Below are 26,143 nucleotides of genomic sequence, written 5' to 3' on the forward strand. Positions count from 1 at the left end.
TATTGAACATAATTTATTTTCATCACCAATTATCATAGTAGAACAGCTTTCTCAAGCAGTTTGTGATGCATTTTGGAAACGGGAGATCCTGGTCTAATGCGCTACCTGGCTTGAGAAACCCGTTCTCAAAGATTTACTTTTAGTCATTATTTGGGTAGCACACATTCTGAATGCCTTGGGCGGAATTCAAACGAGCCATTTTAATATAGATTAATCTAGATTAACGCCAAGATTACAGTGAGATTAATCTAGATTAAAAAAAAATAATCTATGCCGATCACTAATAATAATAAATATATATGAGAATATAGGTTCTGCCTTGCCGTTTGGCAAGCACACCCAATAAAAAGTTTCCTCATAATAAAATGAACAATAACAATAGATTTCCTCTTGACGGAGGAATCCTAAAAATGTACCATCGATGTAATCACACAAGAGATAAAATAATGATACAAAGTACTGCAGGTCCGGAAAAGCTTTATACATAAAACATTTGCTTGAATTTGTACAATAAAAGACCGAAGTCTCACAGAAACCAGGACCATGCATGAAATATGATTTGTTTATTTCAGGTTTGTCCTGCCCTCTCTACATCCTGATTGGGTGCTGTTGCTGTTTTTTACCCACACACATGTCACAATTACTGTAACCCTGGCTCTGCTCTTTATACCCAAGGTAATATACAAACTGATGATATATGGCAGTAACTGTACTGTACGCCATCTTGAAAAGTACATAAAAGGCTACTTAATTCAAATTCAGTTTCATTAATATAGAGTACAAATGGTAATTAAAGTTGCAAATGTTGTCCTGCATTTTTTTCTGTCAAATGTAGTTCATCCATGTTTCAAGGCCAGGGAGAGAAGAGATTGCAGCAGAGGTGTATGAAGATGAGGTGGACTTGCGACGCTCTGGCTCATATCTCAACAGCAGTTTTACCTCTGCTTGGAGTGATCACAGCTTGGACCCCGATGACATTCGGGTAAACTCTTTAGCCCCCCTAATGCCTTATTGACAATGTATATTCAGGCACTGGGAAAAATGGGAACAAAATGATAATGAAACATAAAATTAAGTATAAAAGAAACTAAATATATTGTTACATATATATACACAAACATAAATGTTACAATAATTAGCATTTTAAATGAAAATTTAAATGCCCTGTGTGTTTTTTTATCAATATAAATTATAGAATAGATATGAATAATATGGTATGACCTGTGGTTTCACTACCCCTGTCCCTTTTCTTCCCTATTACTCATGTAATGAATTGGTTCTTCAAATAACTGTACTTGTAACTCATATTCTCCTCTCCTCATTCATTCCAACATCTTCCCTGATTCCCATTCTTGCTTTTTTACTTTACATGCACCAGGATGAATTGAAGAAATTATATGCCCAGTTGGAGGTCCACAAGACCAAAAAGGTGACAACTAACAACCCTCATTTACAGAAGAAGCGCAGCTCTCGTCGTGGACTTAGCAGGTCAATTATAAAGCGAATCACTGAGATCCCAGAATCCCTGAGTAGGCAATGCAGCCGCGAAGACAAAGAGAAACCCTTCATTAGCAGAGGCCTTTCCCACACTGAATCATGTAAAAAGACGTTAGAAACCATGAGTGTGAATTACAAGGATGAATCAGTATGGCAGCCTTCACCGGTGCTGCGTAAATCCCAGAGTGAACATGACTATGTTAGGGACAAAGACCATTTATTGCATGACTCAATAATGAGGGCCAATTTAGCAAAAAGGGCATCCCAACGTTCTGAGACTGACTCATTAGACACAGCCCCATTGGTCTATAAGTCAGCAAGTGCTCACAACCTCACAGTAGACAGCAATCTCCTGTATCCTGATCACAACAAGCTCCATAAATCACTGAGTCTAACTTCCAATAAGGCTCACAGTCTTGAAGACACATTCCGGGTAGGCACAGATATCTTAAATATGCAGATTAAGTCCAAGCTGGAAGTCACAATAAAGGACCAGACGACAGGTGCTCTCCAGTCTCTGTCCTTTGATAAAGCAGAGATCTGTCCCTGGGAGCTGGAGGAACAACGGCCTACTGACAAGAGCCAGAAGCATGTTACCTATGCTTTGTCTCATAGCACTGAGTCAAAGAGCCCAGACAGTTCATCGTCACCATTAGCACAACATGTTTGCCCCTGGGATCATTTGGCACCCGCTCCTCTTGCATTGTGCACTACTGGGGAGCCATGCAAAGACATGGATGATAGAGAATGTGAATATCCTGGGCCCCAGGGTCCTATATTGCGTAGTGCGTCAGGTTCTCCAATGTCAGACCAGGAAACGACTGCAAAGGAGCAACGGGTCTTCTCTTTCCGTACATCCACCCAAAAGTGGCTCTCTGTGAAAGCATTCATAGGATCTGTTGATGGAAGCCTCAAAGAAAAAAACAGAAAGGATGAAAAAGTAAAGGTCAGGACAGACGACTCGATTTCACTAAAAGGTCAGGACCGTGTAGGCGCAGGACAAAATCCTTGTAGCAACCCAAGTGTAGAGCGAAAGACGCATAAAAAAAGAAGCATGACAATAGACACAAAACCTTGTCTCGTGAAACAGGCTGCAATCAGACTATCCTCAGGTGATTCCTCAGAAAGAAGTCCAAGGAGAATTGTGATTGTAAAGTCTGATGGTTATCCTTGGGACTTACAGGACATACAAAAGGATGGCATGTATGAAAACGTTTTTGTGTCCCGGCAAAACAGTACACACAGCACCAACGAAATGTCCAGAAAAGCTAGAACTCCTTTAGTGCACAGAGTAGGTGGTAACAGAATTATGCCTACTATAGGTGTTTCCTTTGGGGATGTTTGCCCATTAGATGTCCCTGGTTCCTCCCATAAATCACCACAAAGAGCACAGAGTACAATAACAGATATTTGCCCTTGGGAGGTGGAAGAAGCACAGCTATCTGAACGTGCCAGTGTGTGTCCATGGGAATCGCAAGAGGAGGTGGTGCTCAAGAGACAGGACAGTGTCCGTGGTGATGTGTGTCCTTGGGAATCAACACCCACAAACACCTCATTCTGTCAACCATCCCAGCAGAAATCTCAACTACTTAACCGAAGAGCCCAAACCATATGTCCTTGGGAAATCTCAGAAACATCAATCTCAGCAACATCAAAAACTAATCTGAGTCTACATTTGGACTCTCCTAGGGATAAAAGGAAATACCTCACAAAAGTTGATATTTATGAAAATGTCAGACCAAAAGAGAGTAAGAATTTACCTGAGACACCAGAAACACACGAGACTGTAAGAGTTAATGTCTGTCCGTGGGAATTAGAGAATATATCAACTGATTTGATTGAAAATGGTCAAACTAACAAAACAACACCACATAAAACTGACGCAGAATTAACTGTATCTAATTTGTCAAAGCAGAAATCAGAAGCCAACCAATGGGATTTCCCTGAACCGCCTCAAAACTTTCCATGTATTAATTCTTGGGAAGAAGAGAACTCAAAGTTATCCCTAACCAACCTAACAACCAAAGAATATTTTTCACATGAGACCCCTGCCCAAAAGACTGACATTTGTCTGTGGAAATCTGCAGACCAAGCCAAATCTCAAGAAAGACATGGTGCCTGTGAAGTAAACATTTTTCCTGAAACTAATGAACTAAAAAGACACGACAACAGTCCAATAGATGTATGTCCATGGGAGCCTGGCGACACAGATAATACAATTCAAACAGAAACTACGAAAGCAAATATTTGTAAGGAAACAGCAAAAAATAATACAGAGGATGACACTCAAACAAATATTGGTCTGTGGGAAAGAGAGAATCTAGAAATGTCAAAAGAGAATACAAATAAATCTATAGAAACAGAGACTCAAAGTAGCACTGAGGTTCTCTCAAAAGAAGAAGAGAGACCAGGAAAACAAGACTGTACTCAAGTACATGTTTGTCCTTGGGAAACTGATGTATTTGAAAAGACGGAGGAGAAACAAAGTGTCCATGTCGAATTGTGTCATATGGAGAGTGGAAATGTTCATACTGAAAACTATAAAAGACAAGATTCACTTATTCAATCAAATGTATGTAATTTGGAGACACACATTATCAAAGGAGACACAAGTATAAAGAGACAAGAAAGTAACATTTGTCCATGGGAAACTGTAGAACCATTAAAGACAGAGGGGAGAGATGGGGTTCTGACTTATGTTTCCAGCGGACCAGAAAAGACAAAAAGAGAAAACAGAACTTGTGTAGAGGTTTGCCCATGGGAGACTATGGAACCAGAGAAGAGGCAGATTGATGTTTCTAAAGACACCCAAAACATAAACAGACAAGACAGCACCCGAGTAGATGTTTGTCCCTGGGAAACCGAAAATCCAGAAATAAAAAAAAGACAAGACAGCATCCGAGTAGATGTTTGTCCTTGGGAAACTGAAAATCCGGAAACAACAAAAAGACAAGACAGTGGTCGCGAATGTATATGTCCTTGGGAAACTGCTGAGCCAATAAGAGAATACAACACTCATGTAGACAGTTGTCTTGAGATAACTACAAAAACCAAGACTATAAAAAGACAAGAAAGCACTTATACAGAACCGGGGACAAAGAATACAGACGTATCCAGACAACCTGAACACATAAAACAAGACAGCAGTAAAGTAGATGTTTGTTCATCCAAAATTGAAGAACCATCAGAATTCACAGAGGATGTCATACAAATCCAGGCAACTTCTTCTAGTGATGAGATAGACAATGGACAGCTTGCTGAAAGAATGCAAGAAGTGGTGGAGGTTAAAGCTAATATACCTTTGGCTCGGCGTGATGCTCTTTGTCCTTGGGAGATGGAAGAGACTAAACCCGGCTCAATTTCAGAGCATGATTGTGGCTCAGATGTTTTTACATGGGAACCTGAGGACATTCAAGAAGATGAAGAGGACGATGCAGAGTGTGCTGCAGAGGCCTTTGTCTTCCCAGATGACTTGTAGACCAGTTAGTACTTGGTGACATCAAGTATGGTTTCTGAAGGGATGCAAATTAATTAAATAAATCAACATGGAAAGTGATTCCCTCATACCAGAAGATTACAATTAAATTAATGAAATGTGTTGGACCAACTACACTACTTACAGTGCTCCCTCTGCAATGTGTAGGGCCAACCCCCGACACTCCCTCAGCCAACAAAGCAGGGTAGAAACCAAGTTCTCAATGAAAAAAGTATTGAATGCAGTTAATTTCCTACTTAATCCTTCTTAAAATTGTCTTTTATGCGTGTTTGAGTGATTCGATTATCATCGGAAACATTCAGTTAACCCCTCCTTGTGGGGTCCATTAGCTATTTCAAATAGTACAAAGTGAGTGAGTGTTGCGAAACAATATTAAAATGTTTTGACACACAGGGAAAAAAACAACCAAACTGCCAGTCCCAATTGGTTAACTTGAAAGCTCATACAGTTTTAAATGTTTTACAAATGATGTAATGGTGGCCTATGTCCAACTTTGTATCTAAACTATGACATTTCAAGTTAAGTCTTGCTGTTGCATCAAAATGAATACTTGATCAATTAGAAACCAAGAGTTTGTGACAACAATTTAAATATTACAAATAAATGTAACTTTACAAAACACAATAAATATAAAATAATGTTTATAATATAACTGAAAACTAACCATAATCCTTGAGTGCAAGATAAAAATGCCTATATATAATACAATACAAATACAAATATTGGAGGAACTGAAGTCCTATTGACAATTGTTGTACATGTTGGGGGGGACTACGTTGGTACCATGCAGTAAACAGCAGCTACATGTTTTGTAAAATTGGTGGAGAATTTAACAAAATTAATATTAAAAACATTGGTACATTAGTAACAATACTAGTCTAAATGAATTACGTACTGAATAAGTACTGATTAAGCTCATTCTGTGATTCTTATCTTAAAGCATGGCCCCATTATTTGCTGTAGACCACATTTTGTGACATTTTTGCATGTTCTAGTGTTGTTGAATTGATGTGCTAAATAAATCCAATACCTATATCTTTTTTTTTTTTTTTTATGTAAACAGAGATACATGTTGGGATGTTATTATATTTTTTTTTTATGTCAGTTATTTTTTATATGATTTGGGATTGAAATATGATTTAAATACAGATTCACTCAAAAAAATAAAAAGCAGTTGGGATCCTTTATTTTTGTATTCTTTGAATCAATCATGTACTCATTGTATTATTGCAATAAACAATACATGCACAACATGTGCATGCAAAATTTTTGTTTAAATGTGTATAATCTCGGAAAACTATACTGCCATGTATATTAGAAGCCTAGAGGAAGCAACTGTTCCCTTGTGGCCTACTTGTGCCACTGAATGGCCTTGGGCTTGGGAACTTCAAAGTTGAGGGCCTCAAATTCTTCACCTGGCTTAAGCTCAGGGCCAGGAATCATTACAGTCTGAAACGAAAAAACAATGAAGGACAAATGAATAATCTCACCAGAGCTCCACATTAGACTTAAACCACATTCAAATCAGCAGGGTTAAGGTCAATTCAGTCAAATCATTGTTAACATAATTGTGTAGGAGAAACAGGACCTTGTAATGAATTACATGTCTTATTTTAGCAGGAAAGTACAAATTCGCAGGTATCACAAGAAATAATGCATTATCCAAAGTGTCATACATAGTCCTGTACAGTGCATCGCTTTCTATGAAAAACTCATTAAAGACAAGCGGACAAGCGCCAATACGGCTATGTGAGCAAGGTTTTTTATTATTCATATTTAACAATAGAAAATCTTTCCATTTAAAGTGGATACTTCATTTGTGACAATCTGGTGAAAAGGTGCTTTTGTCGGCCAAGGTAATTTCTCAGTTCTTTACAGATTAGTGCAGAAAAGCGCTGATTGTAAGATTTCAAATGATGTCATATGTTGAAAATTGTTACGTTTATTAAGATTCTTATATGTTTGTTATGTTTACTGTATGCAACTTCCCACCAAAGTAAATTCCTTGTTTATGTACACTTCTCAATTAAACTTTATTCTGATTGAAATTTTAAATTGTTTTAGAAGATACGCCTATCAAGCAGAGCACCAGTCATTTGACCGCAGTGAAGAGAAATAAATAAATAATATCTTTGCACTCGATCAAATCAGCGGGATAAAAAGTGATCCCAATAATATAATTCCGCTATGTCGTTATTGTTTTGGTGTGGATCATGCTATTCTTTTAACATTAGGTGAGACGGTTTTACTAACTACAAGCCTGTTAAGGGTCAAATGACACCTGAGTCTTCAGACAGGGACATTGTTACTGACACTAGTGGTTGCTAGATGGTGCTTCTTGCACAGCGCAAAGGCACAGTTGGAAAAATGTACGTGCCTTCGTCAATCTGTCATTTATTTCTGTGTTGTTAGTCTGTGATTATTTTGTTGTCTAGCCCTTCAATCATTCAGCAAAATGAAATGTATTGGCTAAAGGATGTGAAAACGTATTAGATAGTACCCAATTGCTGTGAAAGTACCAAGTCAATGAAGTGAATCGCCAAGTACAAGTTCAAGACAAAATCTACGGATTTATTATAAACTCCTCAAAAAAAGTTTGGAAACGTTATTTCGGTCGATTATTCCTCCCCTTAAATAATACCAATTGGTATTATATTGTATATTGTTGGAAAGCCTGATTAGTCACCTTTACAACGAGGTACAACTTGTAAGGATCATGCATTCGTGGAATGAGCAACACAGCTAGCCATGTGGGTAGCGGGCAAATTTATTTTGCCAAAATCCCCTGCAATATTCTTCTGTTGGTATTCACTCTCGTTTTGATCTTCAAGTGGGATCAGCTTGGGCGTGCTGTACGTGGCAGAGTGACCAACGCAAACATGTTGGCTGACTTGCGACAAATCCTGGTTGAGGAATGGGATGCCATACCACAGCAGTGTGTGACCAGGCTGGTGACCAGCATGAGGAGGTGCCAAGCTGTTGTGGCTGCGTATGAATCTTCCACATGCTACTGAGGTCCCTGACAGTGTAAAATGAATAAAGTGTAAAAATGGCCAATACAGTATGTGTTGTTTTTTCCTTATTACTGTGGGAGAGTGCAATTATCCAATCCACCAAACAACTCCAAACGAGAGTGAATACTAACAGAAGAATATTGCAGGGGATTTTGGCACATTTTCTTGGACTGCTACTGGACCGCTACTTGGACCGCTAGCTGTGTTGCTCATTCCACAAATTCCACATTGCAAGATCCTTACAAGTTGTACCTCGTTGTAAAGGTGACTAATCAGGCTTTCCAACAATACACAATACAATACCAATTTGTACTATTGAAGGGGAGGAATAATCGACCGAAATAACGTTTCAGAACTTTTTTTGAGGAGTTTAGATCTATAAGGTCCAGGTGTCTGATACAAGTGTCAAGTTGAGCATCTCAGAAGACTGGACAAAGAATACAGGAATTAAGGGCAGTTAAACAGTATCACAATATGGGAGATTTTACTCTCACAAGAAATGTTAAGGGGTGACATCAACATAGCCTTTGCAAGCACAGACAGAAGATGCCACATTCATGGTGCTAGATAGCGTTTGTTTAGGCTTTAGATAGGGCTCCTCGAAATGGTTCCCACCCAAGTGGACCCCCCCCTCACCACAGTGATGACTCTCTACATTCAGGAAAGAGAAGTCAACAGACTGTTCAAGAGGCAGAACAACGGCACAGCAGCTGGGCCAGACTCTGTCTCTCCTGCCACCCTCAAGCAGTGCGCTGACCAGCTGTCTCCGGTGTTCACCAACATATTCAACACCTCCCTGGAGACATGCCATGTGCCAGCCTGTTTCAAGTCCTCCACCATCATCCCTGTGCCGAAAAAGCCAAGACCAACAGGACGTAATGACTACAGACCCGTCGCCCTGACCTCTGTGGTGATGAAGTATTTCGAGCGCCTGGTGCTGGCACACCTCAAAGCCGTCACGGACCCTTTCCTGGACCCCCTGCAGTTTGCCTACAGAGCCAACAGGTCTGTGGACGACGCAGTTAACATGGCCCTCCACTTCACCCTACAGCACCTGGACTCCCCAGCATCCTACGCTAGGATCCTGTTTGTGGACTTCAGCTCTGCCTTCAACACCATCATCCCCACCCTGCTTCAGGACAAGCTCTCCCAGATGAACGTGCCCGACTCCACCTGCAGGTGGATCACAGACTTCCTGTCTGACAGGAAGCAGTGTGTTAAGCTGGGAACACAAGTCTCATCAGCACCGGATCTCCTCAGGGCTGCGTCCTTTCCCCTCTGCTCTTCTCCCTGTACACCAACAGCTGCACCTCCAGTCATCCGTCCGTCAAACTCCTGAAGTTTGCGGACGACACCACCCTCATTGGGCTCATGGAAATGAGTCTGACTATAGGTGGGAAGCTGACAACCTGGTGACCTGGTGTAGCCATAACAACTTATAGCTCAATGCTCTTATGACAGTGGAGATGGTTGTGGACTTCAGGAAGAATACAGCCCCACTCATTTTATCTTGTTTATTATGTTTACTGTATGCACCTGGCCACCAAAGTAAATTCCTTGTTTGTGACCACTTACTTGGCGATTAAACACTATTCTGATTCTGAGAAAAGGGAAACTTGACTGTGAAGAAGGAAGTTGCGTGCTAAGGGAGACGAGGCAATAAAGTGTGGCCGGCCAAATGGAGTCATGGAGCAATGGAGTGAATGCATTTATTAGTTATGTTTATCCGTTTTACAGAGCATTAACATTTTACAATTACAATAATAGTTCCCGCTATGTCATGAGAATAAGAATTGCGCTTACCAGTCAACACAAACTCCCATGTGAAGCTAATGCACTTCATAGAATTAACTTTTTTTTTAAATCATCATTTTGCACATAATTATAGACTACTATTGCATAGTGCCAGTGATAAAATTGGTGGCACACACACACAAATTCCTGGAATTATAGATAGGGCACAATGCCCGCGATTATGTTGGTGACACACACACACGTCTGGAATCATAGATAGTGCAGTGCCTGTGATGCAGCTGGTGATAACAGTTCTTCACGTGGTTTCGTACCTTTATTTGTCAGACCACAATTGAAATTTTCTTGAAGTACTTGTTCAACTTCCACATCTATTCTAGTCAAACTGCCCATGCTGTGGTAGCCTACATTCATGATTATGTAACCTTCATTTGTCTGCTGTTTCGTACGTAATAAATTGCTTATGTTATGTTGATCAACATGTAATATTTTGGTTCTCTGTTAAATTGTCTTACCACCACAAACATCTAAACATTTAGTTCATAACAGAAGCCATTATTTGCACAATGGTTGAGCCAGTTGTCATAATGTTATGCCTAATTCACCCTACAGCACTTGCATGTACATTTGCAATGTGCAGGCAGTTGACATCAGTAAACACTAGGGGTGTAAATCTTTTGGTACCTCATGGTTCGAATCAATTCTTGGGGTCACGAATCGATTAAAAACTGATACACAATTATTTATTTATTTGTTACATTTTTGAATCGATGTGAATCGCTATAAGACTGAATCGCGATTCATACGTTAATCGATTTTTTCTACCACCCCTAGTAAACACCTTAAATTATGAAACAAAATTCACTAATCTATTCTGAAAGTATATCCACTGGATATTATCTTTCTGTTAGCTAGCCAGCAAACCAATCAGAGTGAAGGGGCTGGGATGAGTTCCCATGATGCCTGTGGAGACACATGAAAGATGGGGATTGTTTTCAGAAACGTCGAAATGCTAATCCAAACAATCGTGGCACCGCACTCCGTTGGGTTATTTATATTTTTAAAAAAGTTTTCAACTTTACAGATCACACCAGAAGAGAATAGTTAGAAGCCATTTTCCTCCTGTTACATGAATAAATTCCTGCTGGCTGCGCATTCTGGCATTCTCCCCTGCCTTTCAAGGCTGCGATTCACTTTTCGATCAGCAGATGTCGCAAGGCCTCCCTTGCACAATGATGTAATTCAGACAGTTCTAACCTAAAATATAGCTGCAAGCAGAAAGAGACAACTTTGAGGCGTGTTCGGTAAGGCCACCTATGCTCTGGTCAGGCACATCATGCACATATCCATTCTTTAAAAGTTTTGACTCAGGACTGGGAATGACGTCAAACCTGATTTCAGGGTTGCCAGGTCCGGCAAAAATGTCCAACCCAACGAGTGCTCAAACTAAGGCAGGGCTCGACATTAACTTTTTGAGGCACTCCTTTGGACATGTACATTAACGTTTCACTTGTCCATGCACAAAAGTCACTTGTCCGGGTAAAGATTTATCATGTTTGAGTTAAAGAACTTGCTAAATGAATTCAATGTCTGTTAAATGTGAAATCCAACTATAAATGTATAAAAGAGAGAGTTCTAATAAAATCTGAATTTTTTAAACCTAGAGGTTTAAAAGGCTACCTCTGACTCAACTGACATGCACCAAATCAGAGCACTGAGTTTTAACATACGTTTAAACATTTAGTCTCTATTTTTTACTCTACTCTTAATGCATGACTAGGTTTAACTTATGGTCTGCACCTCTCTGTCACCAACTGTCTCGGGAGTGGGGGTGGGGGCTTGGTCAGGGCAGCCTTGCCAGAAGGCTTGAGATGTGTGTGCCTCGCCCCAAGCTTGTGTGTCAGAGGCCTGCATGTATCAGTGAGAATTTGGCAGTCATATGAAGAGGCCCTGGCAATTAGCCAGGAATACATATTTCTAGAGATGCTCCGATCAGGTTTTTTGGTGCCAATCACCGATCACGGTGTCGATTGAAGCATTCTATTTATTGTTTAGTATTATTTATGAAATTAATTATTGTTAACAACACTGGTATTGTATTTTAAGTATTTAAATTACGAGACGAGAGTATCATGAATTGACAACCATCCGTTCTATTGCAGGGAACGGCAACATTCCAGTGTAGAAGCTCTCTCGCTTACTATAAAATGTGTAAATAATAATAAATATTAAAATAATAATAAAAATATAAATCTTTAACCCTTGTGTTATCTTCGGGTCATTCTGACCCATCAGTCATTGTGACCCACCGTCGTATTGCGACAAATGTACCGCACACAAAAACAAAGTGAAGCATTTTCTTTTAACCGTTGGGCTGTCTCAGACCCCCCACATTGCAAAGGAAAATTATTTTTATTTGTTTTTGTATTGGGTAAAATTGGGCAAACACAACGATAGTTCATTATGAACCTTTGGGTCATGTGACCCGAAGGCAGCACAAGGGTTAAATAAAAATCACAACAATAGAATCACATGTGCAACATTCCACTATCTTGAGGCTCTCAAGAGAACTTGGAGCTTATACAGTAGCTTTCGTGTGGAAAAATAATACAAATTTAACTGCAACAAACAGGCTATAGCCAAATATCCAATATGTTTCAAGTCAGTCAGTTTCAAGTCAATTTGTCTGCATTTAGGAGGAGATAACAGACAGAATAAAGATAAAAGGTGCACAGAAAGTCAGCAATTAAACAAAAAAACAAAACATGTATATCTATCTGTATAGTGTCTCACTCACTCACTCTCACATCCTTTACTCACTCTCACTTCACGTACGCACTCACTCACTCGGAGAGGGGGCATAGTAGAGTATTCAAACCTTACTTCTGATTAAGCAGCATCACTGGAAGATTTGCCTTGATGAATATATAAGCATATCAGCATTTTTAGGAGTCAACCTATTCCTCTTATCTAAAATATGTCCTGCTGTGCTGAAAACTCGCTCGCTATCTACACTTGTACAAGGTGCGGAGAGGAAAACTCATGCTGCTTGTGAGAGCAGGAAAGAGGTCTTTATTGGCCTTCCAAAAAGCAGTGGTTGTCCGTGACTGTTTTCGAATGCGGGTCTCACAGAGTAACGTCGCACATGTGCGATTCTGAAAATTCCAACCGACTATTTTCCGATAGGCAAAAACTATGACAAACGCTATAGTATGGCTTCAAAATGTACAATTAGAGGCTAACAAGTAACACTAGCAGGTAGTAGCATTGCTACGAGTATTATGCTAGGTTGCTAGGTAACGGAAGCTAACTAAAGCTAGCTGGCTTCCGTTTTGGAAAACAAACTGGTGGAAGCGTCGGAAATATTTAGAACTCACGCATATAAAGGTTAAAGAATAATTTCTTACCATTGGCGGCCTGAAATGACTATCTAACGTTTTATTGAAACGTCTGATAGTAGTTCTCGCAGATTTTATGTCATCTGATCGGCCATGTTTGATCGGCCGTTTTGAGAACGCCGATCAAAACCGATAATGGGAATATCGGCCGATATGGATCGGCGCCGATCAGATCGGAGCATCCCAACATATTTACAATAAATCGACTTTTCATCTTACATTCAACAATTTCTCAGATTTGTGTACTAAACATTGTCAAGAGTCTTCATATGAACTGATTTAATCAGTTTATGACTAGAGGATGTGTAAAGCTATATATTTTAGCTTATGGTATTCACCTCTCTGTCACCAACTGTCTCTGGAGGGGGCATCCCTCACCAAATTGCTTTTGGCAGACCCATGCTTTCTAATCCTTAGTTTCATTGTGCCAAAGAAGAAGATACAAGATCAAGCTGTTATGGTTCGTAAGAAGAATACTTTTTCTTTTAACAGTAGAATTAGCTGTGGCTAAACTAGCCACATCAAGACTACTAGGCCAGAACGGCTACTAGGCCACCAGCCTTTGATTCAAGTCAAGGAGTGAGGGTGGGGGCTTTATATCCAACAAATTACACCCCTGAACAGATCTATTGGCCAACTACAATTGTAAATATCCTGAATCAGAATTGGTTTTATTTTCCATGTAGGGTTACACAAACACGGAATTTACTGTGGCCAGAAGGTGCAAACAATAAACATGTACGGATCTTCAAACAAAAAGTAGAAAAGTACAGTAGTTTAACTAATCCTAAGAAATAACAATCTAAAAAATAAAACAATTTAAATTATAAAATATAAATTAAATAAATATAAGAATAATAAGAAAATGAATGGCCAATAGTGCAATTAAGATGGCTTGTGCGAAGTGCAACAGGTATCGGATGGACTAGTCAGTGGGAGTCCTTGGCCTTGTTGAAGAGGCCAGTAGCGGATGAAAAGCAACTGTTCTTGTGGTGTGAGGTTTTGGTCCTGATGGACCGCAGCCTTCTGCCAGAGGGGAGTAGCTGGAACAGTGTCCAGGGTGGGACGAGTCGGCCACAATCTTCCTCGCTCGCCTCAGGGTCCTCGAGGTGTGCAGGTCCTCGAGGGTAGGCAGATTGCAGCCAATCACCTTCTCAGCAGCGAGGATGATACGCTGCGGTCTGCTCTTGGCCTTGGCAGTGGCAGCAGCGTACCAGATGGTGATGGAGGAGGTGAGGATGGACTCAATGATGGCTGTGTAGAAGTGCACCATCATTATCTTTGGCAGGTTGAATTTCTTCAGCTGCCGTAGGGAGTACATCCTCTGTTGTGCTTTTTTGGTGAGGGAGCAGGGAGAGGATAGTGCCCAGGAAGCAGAAGGACTCCACTTTGTTGACTGGGGAGTCTCACAGGGTGATGGGGGTGAGTGGGGCTGTATTCCACAACCATTTCCACTGTCTTAAAAGCATTGAGCTCTAAGTTGTTCTGGCTGCACCAGGTCACCAAGTTGTCAGCTTCCCACCTGTAATCACTCGTCCCCGTCAGAGATGAGCCCAATGAGGATGGTGTCGTCCGCAAAATTTAGGAGTCTGAGGTGAGCCAGCACCAAGCGCTCAAAAGACTTCATTACCACAGAGGTCAGGGCGACGGGTCTGTAGTCATTATGTCCTGATGGCCTTGGTTTTTAGGGCACAGGGATGATGGTAGAGGACTTGAGACAGGCTGGCACATGGCATGTCTCCAAGGAGGTGTTGAAGATGGTGGTGAACACCTGAGACAGCTGGTCAGCGCAGTGCTATCCTATGGCTTCTTCTCCAATCGGGCCTTGATACAATGACATTTAATATTTTCTGCCCATTCTGCATAATTTTGGGGGACTTTCCACACCAGCACCTTTTGCCCAGTTCCTCTATTCTACCTTACTACATGTGTTTTCCAACACCAGTTACAATCACCCCTGGGTTATAGCCCTTCACCATTGCATGGTGCCATTCATTCTTCACAGATCACACCCATCAAGTCAAAGTGAATAGTGTTTTATGTGTTAATTACTTTGTCTTTGCATCGTACCAGCTGAGTAACAGAATGCAACCGTCTGATCTGACGTAGATAGGTCGCTGTGACGTAGATAGGTTGGGTTTTTGCCCTGCCTATACAAAACCTGAGCTGAAACGGGAAGAGAAACTGTTCAACAGTCTAACTCCACATTTCAGTGCGACAAAGTTTTCGCACTTTGCACATGCTTTCAGGAACTCATTTCACACGTATAAAATATACTGAGAAGCAAATCATGGAATTTGCTTCAGAGCATCTTTAAGAATCCCAATGTTACAGTAAAAAAAAAAAAAAGGAAGAATCTGATTGTTGGGGGGAATTTCCAAACAAGTTACACTTGCCTCTCACATTTGCAATATTTGGAATGTGCCCTGACAATAAATTAAGAACAATAGAACAAAAGAAACAATTTTCTTTATGGGTGAAATGCAGGCTAGCTAACCGAATGACAATATAAAGTGGATACATATTTCTGTATAGATTAGTCAATTTTGTTACATGTAAAAACTCCAATTAAACACCAAATAAATGAACCAACATTATTATCACCAACTGCATCACGGGCATGACTACATATATAATATCATTAATCTTGTGTGTCTGTGTGCCAGTTGTGATCTAAGAAATGTAGGTACCAAAGCCACTGAGAAGAACTGTCATCACCAGCTGCACCATGGACACTTCACTATCTATCTATAATTTAAGACATATTTGTGGCACAATCATCTCACTCACCGACTGCATCACTGCCACTGTGCACCATCTATAGTTCCAGAAATCTGTGTTTTTGTGTCTCACCGACATCTTAATCCCTGACTGCATCACAGGCACTGTGCACTAGTTATTCTTAAAGATTACCTTAATGATAGGATCTTTGGCTGGAGCCCACGCTGGAACAATCTTGCCATGTAACCTCCAGCGGCCATACGGGTTGATGAGGTGCCTCTCCAAGACCAGATACTCCAGGACATCCTTAGGCTCTTCTTCACTCCCCAGCATCAGTCTCCCAAAGCGGTCATAGATAGCTAGCGTCTGATGGGGAAGGAGGAGATATCACTGTATGAATTGTTCTTAACCATTACAGATACCCTTACAAGTAAAGTGAAAAACTAGCAGGACAAAGTGCAGGTATTTCGGTTACCTGTCTGGAGTGTATGCGTAGAGTCACCTGACCATACAGGTTGCCTTTACTGACCATTTCAGGGCAACGTGCATGTACCACCTTTGGTGGTTCAAGTGATTCCACAAACGTCCAACGCAGCGTCTTATAACGGTTGGCCCTCGTCATTTCCTGCAAGAGTTATGATTAGTTATGGATTTTAAAGGGAAACTTAGAAACATCTGAATACATATGCTACAGTCACACTAAGCACACCAAAAAAACTATCTTGGAGTACCCTTATAATAACATGGACTGCAAAAAAGGGAAAAATCAAAAAATGTAAGTTGTTGTGTTTCCCTTAATTTCTATATTATCTTTATATCTGTTAAATATACCAATACATATTTGTAAAATAGTCCAGTAATAATGAAATTGCAACAAAAGTTATTTTATTGTATCATACCCCTAAAGGTATCGTCTTTAACATAAGTGTTACTGATAAGCAGTGTTGGGGGTAACGCGTTAAAGTAACGCGTTACTGTAATCAGATTAAATTTGTCTGTAACACAGTAATGTAACGCATTACTGTTGATAACTTCAGTAATCGCATTACAGTTACTAATACAAAAATGTCTTGCGTTACTTGCATTACTGCGATCTGCATATCGGGAGGAGAAAAAAATAACAAATCGAACTTCCCTTTACAGTAGGCTACGTGTGTTTGCTTAACACTTGTCAGTTGACTTAACCCCAGAGTTCAGGAGGCGAAACAAGAATGGCAGAGCCGCTTAGGACGTTTTTTGAGGGACGGAGGTATGCACATTATTTCTTATTAGTTGCGCGAAAGGACAAAAACGTAACTGTACAATGTACCTTGGAGGGCAAAAAAGACTTTCCGCTGCCCGCCACCCATTATAAAATCATACATTTGCTTTGAGTCTGTTGCTTTTGTGTTGCCAAAATGCCGGATAGTTGTTGTTCTATCGGCTGCAGTAATCGAAGAGGAAACAAGTCTGGGCTGTGTTTCTTTAGAATTTCGTCCGATAAAGAAAACCCAGAGAAGGAGATTGTGGATTTGTGCCATTAACCGTAACTGTCTGGCAAACAATGCCAGCCGTCCAATATACACGTATTTGCCGCTAACACTTCATCAAGCTCAAGTAAAGTTAAACACAAGAATATACAGGTATATTAATCATGGTATTTTTTGCCATAAAACACATCTTTATGTAATCGGTTTGACATAGTTTGTTGTGTATCGAGGCGACCAACTGCAGTGGTCGTAGTGAGTTAAAGTTAGCTAGTTAGCTAAATAGTTGGGTTGTTGTGTTAGACACAACTAAACTCAAAATGCATTTGGAATTAAATGATTTGGAAATCCTTTTACACCGATATTCAACTGAATGTCTTTGTTTTACAATGTTTGAGGCTTGTGTTAAGACTGATTGTTTTTTTATACTCATTTGATCATTTGTTTTTATTTAAGTTTTTAACAGCACTTTGGAATTGAGGTTGTAATACGTAAAGATTAAAGGAAAAGTTTACTCTGTTTGAATAGTTAGCAGTTGTTTAAGAGAGAGGGTTTTTAGGAGCAGAAATATGGCAGCGGGTGCTGTGTATGGATCGCAAGTGCCCAACACTTGCAGTTTGTGTCCATATCTTGCCTTTTCTTTAGCTAAGAGGTGATCCAAAAAAACGTGGGAAGGTAAATTTGCCGGGTTTTGCTGCGTCTCAACGGTATGAGCAGCTATGCCAGCAACTTTCTGCCCTCCAGGTCACCGCGGATGTCACGTGACTGAAAACTATGAATAGCTAAGGATCCCCGAACCCTGAGTGACACTGACGCCGATAAAAGGTTGCCATTGTTGCCAACACCAGCCAAGCAGCCACGACTTGACTTTCAACATCAGCAGGTTACCAAAGCAGAGATAAACAGGCTTGTAGCAGCATACATAGTAGAGGAAATGCTGCCAAGTTTTAAGCATTATTTTATTTTGAGACATGTTGCTTACTGCCAGTACTGTAGCCTTGTTATGCTTGACAACTTTTAGGTTGATGTTCACAACTTTGTCAGCTTTGTGGTATTAAAAAGCATAAAACTGTCATTATAATAAGTATGAGTTGATTTGGGCATATATATAGTTATTTGGCAAGTGCATCTCAGGTGATGTCATGGAGTAATCCAAAAGTAATGTAACTAGTAGTGTAAATAGTTACTTTCAGCAGTGAGTAATCTAGTAAAGTAAAGCATTTTTTTTTAAAGTAACTAGTAATGTGTAATCTATTACTTGTTTGAGTAACTACCCCAACACTGCTGATAAGTCAGAAGGGAAAGTCCCGAAATCTGTGAAATTAACATCTTAGATAGCTGTTGTAGGATACATCTATTGAGTTTAACAGTGTAGGGTGGTTTAATATTGGCCAACAACTAGGTTATTCTCCAAGGTTTAAAGGAAGAGGGGTAAACTAAACAGTATATTTACATTAACCAAATATGCTGGAATTGCAGTTATTTGACTATGGGTTAAATCAGAGCTAGGATGGTCAAAGTACGGTTAAATGACATTTATATTTAATAACAAATAGTATGAATTCTATACATTTCAAGGCAATCATGTTACAAAGTGAAGACTTTATATCTTACATTTTAAATCTTACTTACACTACCATGATTATTGTCGGAGAGAGAAAGAATAAGAGGTAAGCAAGTAAAAGGAGCAGGAGAAGCCAGAGCTGAGGAGAAACCCTCAACAATTACCTTCATACCCAACTATTATCTGTAGAAAGACCACATCTTGACCCTTATCAAAATATGTCTAGCAATGCAAGTTTCCTCTGTCCATCAATTCCAGATTTTAGCACATTAGAGGTGGGGGGCAGGGTGACAACCAGCCTTACTGGGTGAAAAGTATCTATTTTATTTTCAACATACAGCTAATGGTAGGTATAACCCAATCTTGTTAAGTTTCAAAACATTGTGACCCCTGCCTTTTGCCTCACATGACCCCAATGTGTGGGAGTATTAGTCTTATGGCTGACCAAGTAATTAGTTCAAAAATATGTTGTAGGGTATAGGCCTAGAGGGTGTGTAAGAGACACTGACAATGTTGAATGCTTATTTCATTTGTTTGATGTGCAAGGTAATACAACATTTCTCTATGGGACAATAATTGGAGAAACAAACACTACGCTATGAGTACAGATAACCTACTTGGGCTTTCCAATTTGTTTATCATTTTGATGGCTGATCAAGGCTTGTCCTGCTTAAAAAGCACGTAAGTCCAGTCTGCTGTTTTTATGCCTTGGTTCTATGAGAAGTCTTTGAAAACCCATTAAATCACATTCACTGTTGACATTCTTCATAGATGCTGAGGCAAACTGATCACCCACGTCCTCACCTGAATAGCATCCATGGACGCATAACTGCTCATATGCAAATGTAACGTCCTGCACTGACAATAAGATACTTGACATTTAACTTACAGCAATTGATAGCTTTGATCTGTGCAGTAAGATTAATGCAAGCATCTTATTGGAAGTGTGGGAAATAATGCAGGGACCGTTTCATGGTTTGTAGTTTGTAGATGACCAGTAGTCTTGAGATGTTATCAGGTGAATGAGGATGTTATTGAATCAGTTTTCCTCAGAATCTAAGCAGAATGTCAATTCAACAGTGATTGTTTTTATTTTTTAAAGCCTTCTCACAGAATTATGGGATGAAAAAAGGAGGGTGTGATGCTTTCCAGGCAGGACCAGGCTTGGTATGGCCATCAGAACTACAAATTATTGGAAAGCACAAGTAGGCTACTATTGATAAGAGCTTGATTTTGGCAGCAGAGACAATTGTAATTGCCTCCTTTTTTGACTAAACCTAATAAAAACAGTGTATCCGGGAAATGTTCACAGCGCTTTACTTTTTCCACATTCTGTTATAGCCTTATTCCAAAATGGATTCAATTAATTTCCCCCCTCAGAATATTACACAATACCCAATAATGACAAAGTGAAAAAGGTTTAATATTTTCTTTGGATCTGCAAACCCCCATTTTTTTTTTTACATAAGTTCACAGCCTTTGCTCAATACTGCACACCTTTTTTTGGGCAGTCTCAATTCTTCTTTGCAGAACCTCTCAAGCTCCATCAGGTTAGATGGGGAGCGTCAGTGCACTGTCATTTTCAGATCTCTCCAAAGGGGTTCAATCGAGTTCAAGTCTGGTCTCTGACTGGGCCATTCACAGAGTTGTCCCGAAGCCACTCCTTGGTTATCTTGGCTGTGTGCTTTGGGTCGTTGTCCTGTTGGCACAGTCCGAGGTCCAGAGCGCTCTGGAGCAGGTTTTCATCAATGATGTCTCTGTACATTCCTGCATTCATCTTTCCTTTGATCCCGTCTCCCAGTTCCTGATGCTGAAAAACATCCTCACAGCATGATGCTGTCACCACCATGCTTCACTGTAGGGATGGTATTGGCCAGGTGATGAGCGGTGCCTGGTTTCCTCCAGACATGACGCTTGCCATTCAGACCAGAGTTCAATCTTTGTTTCATCAATCCAGAGAATTTTGTTTCTGATGGTCTGAGATTCCTTCAGGTGCCTTTTACTGTAATCTTTTAGACTCATTATGGAGAATTGTATGTAGAATGCTGAGATTTTTTTTTATTTCATCCATTTTGGAATAAGGCTGTCACATAAAATGTGTTAAGTGAATAGCTGTGAATACTTTCCAGATGCACTGTACAATAAGGTAATCTTGCTTTGTATTTGGCTAATCCATGAACACTGTCAATTAGATGCTTGCATTTGCCTTACTGCACTGATAAAAGTTTTGAACTACTGTGTCTAGCAGAATAACGGCTCTGTACTGAGCCCAAATATCAATCAACCTCCTCCCTCAATCTATCCTAGTCACTCATGTCTTTGATTTACTAAATTTTTATCAAAATATTGCTACCAATAATCTATGTTACAGATGTTGACAACACCACGTCTTGTGTCTTAAGAGGTACTACTTTTACACCATAGAAATGTGTATCGTAGCTGTCACTTACCATCACTGCAATTATAGGCTTCTGTGTGTAATTTTAAGTGTAAATGAGACAGTCATATTAACAAGTTAACTCATAAGGCTGAGAATACACAACTAGGATCCCACTTTATGCTAATACACAGCTAGCCAAGTATCTAGCTACTTTAGACAGACTAACTTTCCCAGTTGTTGAACGCATACGATAAGGTCTAAGAATTCTCAGCTTCAGGGAAGCTCAACAAAAACCTATATTTGGAGCGTTTGACATCATATGAACATTTTAGCGTAAACTATTAAACAGGGTCTGTTGATTTAATTGCAGAAAAATGTAAGTAGGACCCGCTATTCCACAAAAATGATTAGATGACCATGAAAAGTAATATGAGTGACGCTAGCCATCTGCGTCGTGAGTTGAAATACCGAAATTAGCCCCAGGGTAAAAAATAGTTTAAAAAGCAAAAATCTGCAAATGCTGTTGACTTTATATATGCTTTATTACAGTTACTGTTATGTAGCCTAATTCCACAATTTCTACAGGAATAAATATTAAACCATATTCCAGATGAATCGCTCAAACGGGTTTGACTTCATAGCTGTCGCTAAAAAGTTGGTAGGATCACATTTGTGATTTTCTAATTGTTCCCTTCATATAATTCCGTAACACTTTTTTCTCTCATTCCGAATATCGAGGACACAAAATGTGTTTGTTTTTGTTGCAATTATTGTGAGGTTTACCCAAATTTTGGCGTAAAATGCCTGTACTCAAACTCCTCGTGGTAGTTAAGACCAAGTTGCCATGATTACGAATGTAAATAATTTCCCTAAGTAAAAAAATAGATTTTGTGTTTTTAAATGTATAAATTACATTCTTTGAAAAGTCGCAGAAAATCGCTATATCACATTTGTCACTAGGGAAGGCGAAAAGTCACTAAATCTAGGGACAAAGTCTGTAAATTGGCAACACTGGATAAGTAGCTAATGCCGCAGGGGCTCCACTAAAAGTTGTCAACCAGAAAAGTGGAAGTGCCACGTATGGAAATACTTTGGGTGTGAGGCAGATGACAATGAGAAGCATATCCAAAAACAAGATGATTTGCAAACATCACCGTTCATGTCTTTTATGGTTTGCAGCATATTGCAAATGGAATACCTAATACTGGGGCATACGAAAGGAGGGAACTTTTTTACAGAGGCTTTTAGATTATAGTTTGACTAAATTTGAGTTCGAGTTTGGCATATATATATTTACATTTTGTGCTTGTAGCACGACCAAATTTTAAAGGGCCCCATGAAGCTTTTGTATCTTTTTCTACTCTTTCTACTTCTTATAATTTATGTTCAAGTCAAGTCGTTTATATTTTTGAACTCTACAAACGATCTGCTGTCTTTGCTTAATGTCTACACTCAGTCCACACAAATGTGTTGCCTTTAGGCTTACATGCATTGTGATTTTATTAATGTTCTGTTGTTGTCATAGATATTGTAGGTGACTGTTACCGTCAACAAATGAGTTGTTCAGTAACCCTATTTAATATTTTTTTGCTTTGGTATCAAAAATGTTATCGAATACCGTGAAATTTCACTGGTATTGGTGGCGACTACTGACATTTTGGTACTGTGACGTCACTAGTCTACATTATACAAAGCATTTATTTGTTCAGTTCATCTACAGCTAGTAGCCAACCATAGCCTATATTCTACACAGTATAGCCTAACGCCTACCGTTTTATAATCTGTTTCGTAAATCTGTACAATGCAACATGCAACTTTTTCAAATAACAATCACGGTCAAGGACAGTGAGTGACTAGGGATGGGTATCGAGAACCGGTTCTTGTTTAGAACCGGTTCCCAGTGAATCGATTCCTTGGAATCGTTAGCAAAATTCCTTAACGATTCTGTTAACGATTCTCTGTGCCGTTGCGCATGCGCGAACTTTTATAGTTTATTCAGACAGACTGCAGCAAACATGGCAACTAGGAAGAAGCGTTCTAAAGTTTGGTTGTATTTCACACTACACTTTGTCGAAGGGAGGAAATACTACAAATATGAAGAAGCATTTGAACACACAGCATGGAATGAAGTTACTGGAACGTCATGTGTTCGATGCATGCAGCAGCGCAGCTAACGTTCGCGCTTCATCTCTAACTATCTAAGGTAGAGCTAAACTGCTCAAAAGTGATTATAACCACTTGTTACTGTGTGAAGCAATTTGCCTTTATTGTGTGTAGTCGATCTAGTTATCTTCTGTCCCGTCGCTTGAAGCATACATATTAGCTCCGGCATTCGTCTCCCATTAGTATAGATCTTATTGATCATTTCACATTATCGGGGCGGCATGTGTTATCAGCAAACGGTCGCGTGTCCCATTATTAAACTGAGCATATCGATTTTTAATCCATTATCAAACTTAGCATTTTAATTGTTTAACCTTTTAATAGTCCTGTTAAATGTGCCTGAAAACACCTAAACAACATACCCAAAGTACATTGAAAGCTGTTGTTTAATCATTTGGAGTACATGCATGTAAATGGTCTCTTTGAAAGGTGACACTGAAGTTATTTCCCCTGTTGTTAGGGACCCCTGTAAGTCCTACTGGTGTTGAGTAATAGAAGCATGAACACAAGGAAACTGAAAGTTTCTATCTCCGACTAGATTTTGTTTTGAAAACAGAGGCCTAGAGGTGGTAGGTATTAGCTCATTTCAGAGCCAGTCAAAGCCAGTTTGAGAAATTCGTTTACAACGAGTGTGTGTGTGGGGGGGTGCAGGACGCACAGACCTAGTTGGCTGTAGAGAGGAGAATCGATAAGGAATCGAATCGATAAACGGGAATTGATAAGGAGTCGGAATCGTTAAAATCTTATCAATATGCATCCCTATGAGTGACCTTACATATTCAGATCAAATCTGACTTTCTCCAGTGCTTTGAGTGCCGCTAAGGTAGGGAAGCGCTATCTAAACGCAGTGCATTCATTTACCATTGTTAAAAAACAAGATAATAAAACTTGATAGCTAGTGTTAGTGAAGTGGTCGGGTGAATCCTTTTGCCACCTCCTAAGCTCCGCCCACATAAAAACATCACAATTTTTATTAACTGAAAAAGGGTCTATAAAAAGGACAGAACATAAGCAGCAACTTACAGGATAACACCTTTCTGTGACAAGGGAATGGAGTTTCTCTTTATTGAACCTAAAAACAGAAACATTTGATTAAGGCCCAGTATCGAAGACATGGATTAAGCATAGTCCTAGACTAAAAACATTTTCAATGGAGATCTTCATTGAATTTCTTAACCCTTGTGCTGCCTTCGGGTCACATGACCCAAAGGTTCATAACGAACCATCGTTGTGTTTACCCAATTTTACACAATACAAAAACAAATTAAAAAAATGTTCTTTTAACCTTTGCAATGTGGTGGGTCTGAGACAGCCCAACGGTTAAAAGAAAATGCTTCAGTTTGTTTTTGTATGCGGTAAATTTGTCGCAATACGACGGTGGGTCACAATGACTGATGGGTCAGAATGACCCGAAGATAACACAAGGGTTAAGGACTAGGCCTAATCCATGTCTGGGAAACTGGGCCTTAGATTCTAAGTATGTTTAAACAAACATTTATAGCACAGCGCAAGATCGGTAAAAACTCAATAAAAGGCTTTGTATGGTATGAGATATTTCGGTGCACTTATTGTATATATAAATTGTTATTTTTCACATTGCCATGGTCAGATTGACCGGTACCTGTGCTGGCCACTCCAGTCCAGGCAGAATACCAACTGAATGCTTCTTCCTTAAATAGTTCTTGCATAGTTTTCTGCTGTGCTAAAATAATTGCAAAAGGGTTTTCTAATAATCAGCCTTTTAAAATCGTAAACAGAATGTGCCAATTTGATGTCATTTTAATAACCAGTAACTATTATTTTGAAAACAAGGACCTCTCTAAGTGATGGCAAACTTTTGAACAATGGTGTAAATCTCAGCAAGCATTTTACACAAAGCTTTTAAGTACTGTCTGACTCTGAAAGCCTTACTGGGTAAGAGCGTTGTGAGCTTCAATGTAAATCCCCTGAGCGTGCCCTGGGAACTCTTTTGTGGTAAACGTTGTGTCGTGCTCTTTGATCTTACGTACCCTAAAGGAAAAGTGGATGTCAGTGTTCAAGGGTTTAAAAAGGACAGCTCCATACCAAAATTCATATTTTCCTCTTATGTTTACTGCCATTTTCCATCTTGATTGTTTTGATGCGAGTTGCCGAGTTTTGGAGATATTGGTGTAGAGATGTTGGCCTTCTCTCAAATAAAATGGAACTAGATGGCACTCGGCTTGAGCCCAAAAATAATCTTTGGCAAAAAAACCTCAACAGCACTGTCTCAAGTTAATCCACATACAGTCGTATGCAAAAGTTTGGGCACCCCTGATAATCTCCATTACTTTCATCTATAAATTGTTGGGCGTTTGGATGAGGAACGTCTTTGTCATATATATATATATATATATATATATATACACACGTCATGGACAGTAATATTTTAGCAGTGAAATAAGGTTTATTTGATAAACAGAAAATATGCCATACGCATCATAAGAGAATTAGACACGTGCATAAATTTGGTCACCCCAACAGACAAATCACATTAATATTTACTAGAGCCTCCTTTTGCAAAAAATAACAGCCTCTAGACGCTTCTTACAGCCTCTGATGAGTGTCTGGATTCTGGATTGAGGTCATTTGGACCATTCTTCCATACAATACATCTCCAGTTCAGTAAGGTTTAAAGGGTGCCTAGCATGGACAGCCCGCTTCAAGTCACCCA

The 26,143-nt window shown here is 39.6% G+C and overlaps 3 protein-coding genes across 4 annotated transcripts in view; 2 read left to right on the forward strand and 1 right to left on the reverse strand.

Moving 5' to 3' along the window:
* The window catches only part of gpr179 (G protein-coupled receptor 179), a 55,206-nt gene extending 52,593 nt beyond the window's left edge, over positions 1-2,613 (forward strand). Inside the window, exons 9-12 of the mRNA XM_067259778.1 lie at positions 573-675; positions 836-982; positions 1,379-2,474; positions 2,588-2,613. Coding sequence (XP_067115879.1) covers positions 573-675; positions 836-982; positions 1,379-2,474; positions 2,588-2,613 — 1,372 coding nt within the window. The remainder of the gene's footprint in view (positions 1-572; positions 676-835; positions 983-1,378; positions 2,475-2,587) is intronic.
* Positions 2,614-4,006: 1,393 nt separating this feature from the next.
* On the forward strand, positions 4,007-5,125 carry LOC136965596 (G-protein coupled receptor 179-like). Its single transcript, XM_067259779.1, has one exon. The coding sequence runs from the start codon at positions 4,007-4,009 to the stop codon at positions 4,973-4,975; it is 969 nt and encodes a 322-aa protein (XP_067115880.1). The 3' UTR covers positions 4,976-5,125.
* A 1,034-nt stretch (positions 5,126-6,159) lies between these two features.
* mrpl45 (mitochondrial ribosomal protein L45) overlaps positions 6,160-26,143 on the reverse strand; it is a 37,241-nt gene continuing 17,257 nt past the window's right edge. For both annotated transcript variants that reach the window (XM_067259233.1, XM_067259232.1), the window contains exons 4-8: positions 25,363-25,461; positions 24,475-24,523; positions 16,354-16,503; positions 16,071-16,244; positions 6,160-6,442 (exon numbers count right to left, since the gene is read on the reverse strand). In XM_067259233.1, coding sequence (XP_067115334.1) covers positions 6,344-6,442; positions 16,071-16,244; positions 16,354-16,503; positions 24,475-24,523; positions 25,363-25,461 — 571 coding nt within the window. In that variant the 3' untranslated portion in view covers positions 6,160-6,343. The remainder of the gene's footprint in view (positions 6,443-16,070; positions 16,245-16,353; positions 16,504-24,474; positions 24,524-25,362; positions 25,462-26,143) is intronic.

This window comes from Osmerus mordax, chromosome 21 (assembly GCF_038355195.1).
Source record: "Osmerus mordax isolate fOsmMor3 chromosome 21, fOsmMor3.pri, whole genome shotgun sequence".
Lineage (NCBI taxonomy): Eukaryota > Metazoa > Chordata > Actinopteri > Osmeriformes > Osmeridae > Osmerus > Osmerus mordax.

Bases quoted from the DNA above. Each gene is read 5' to 3' on its own strand.
- LOC136965596 (XM_067259779.1), top strand. From the start codon at position 4,007: ATGGAGAGTGGAAATGTTCATACTGAAAACTATAAAAGACAAGATTCA.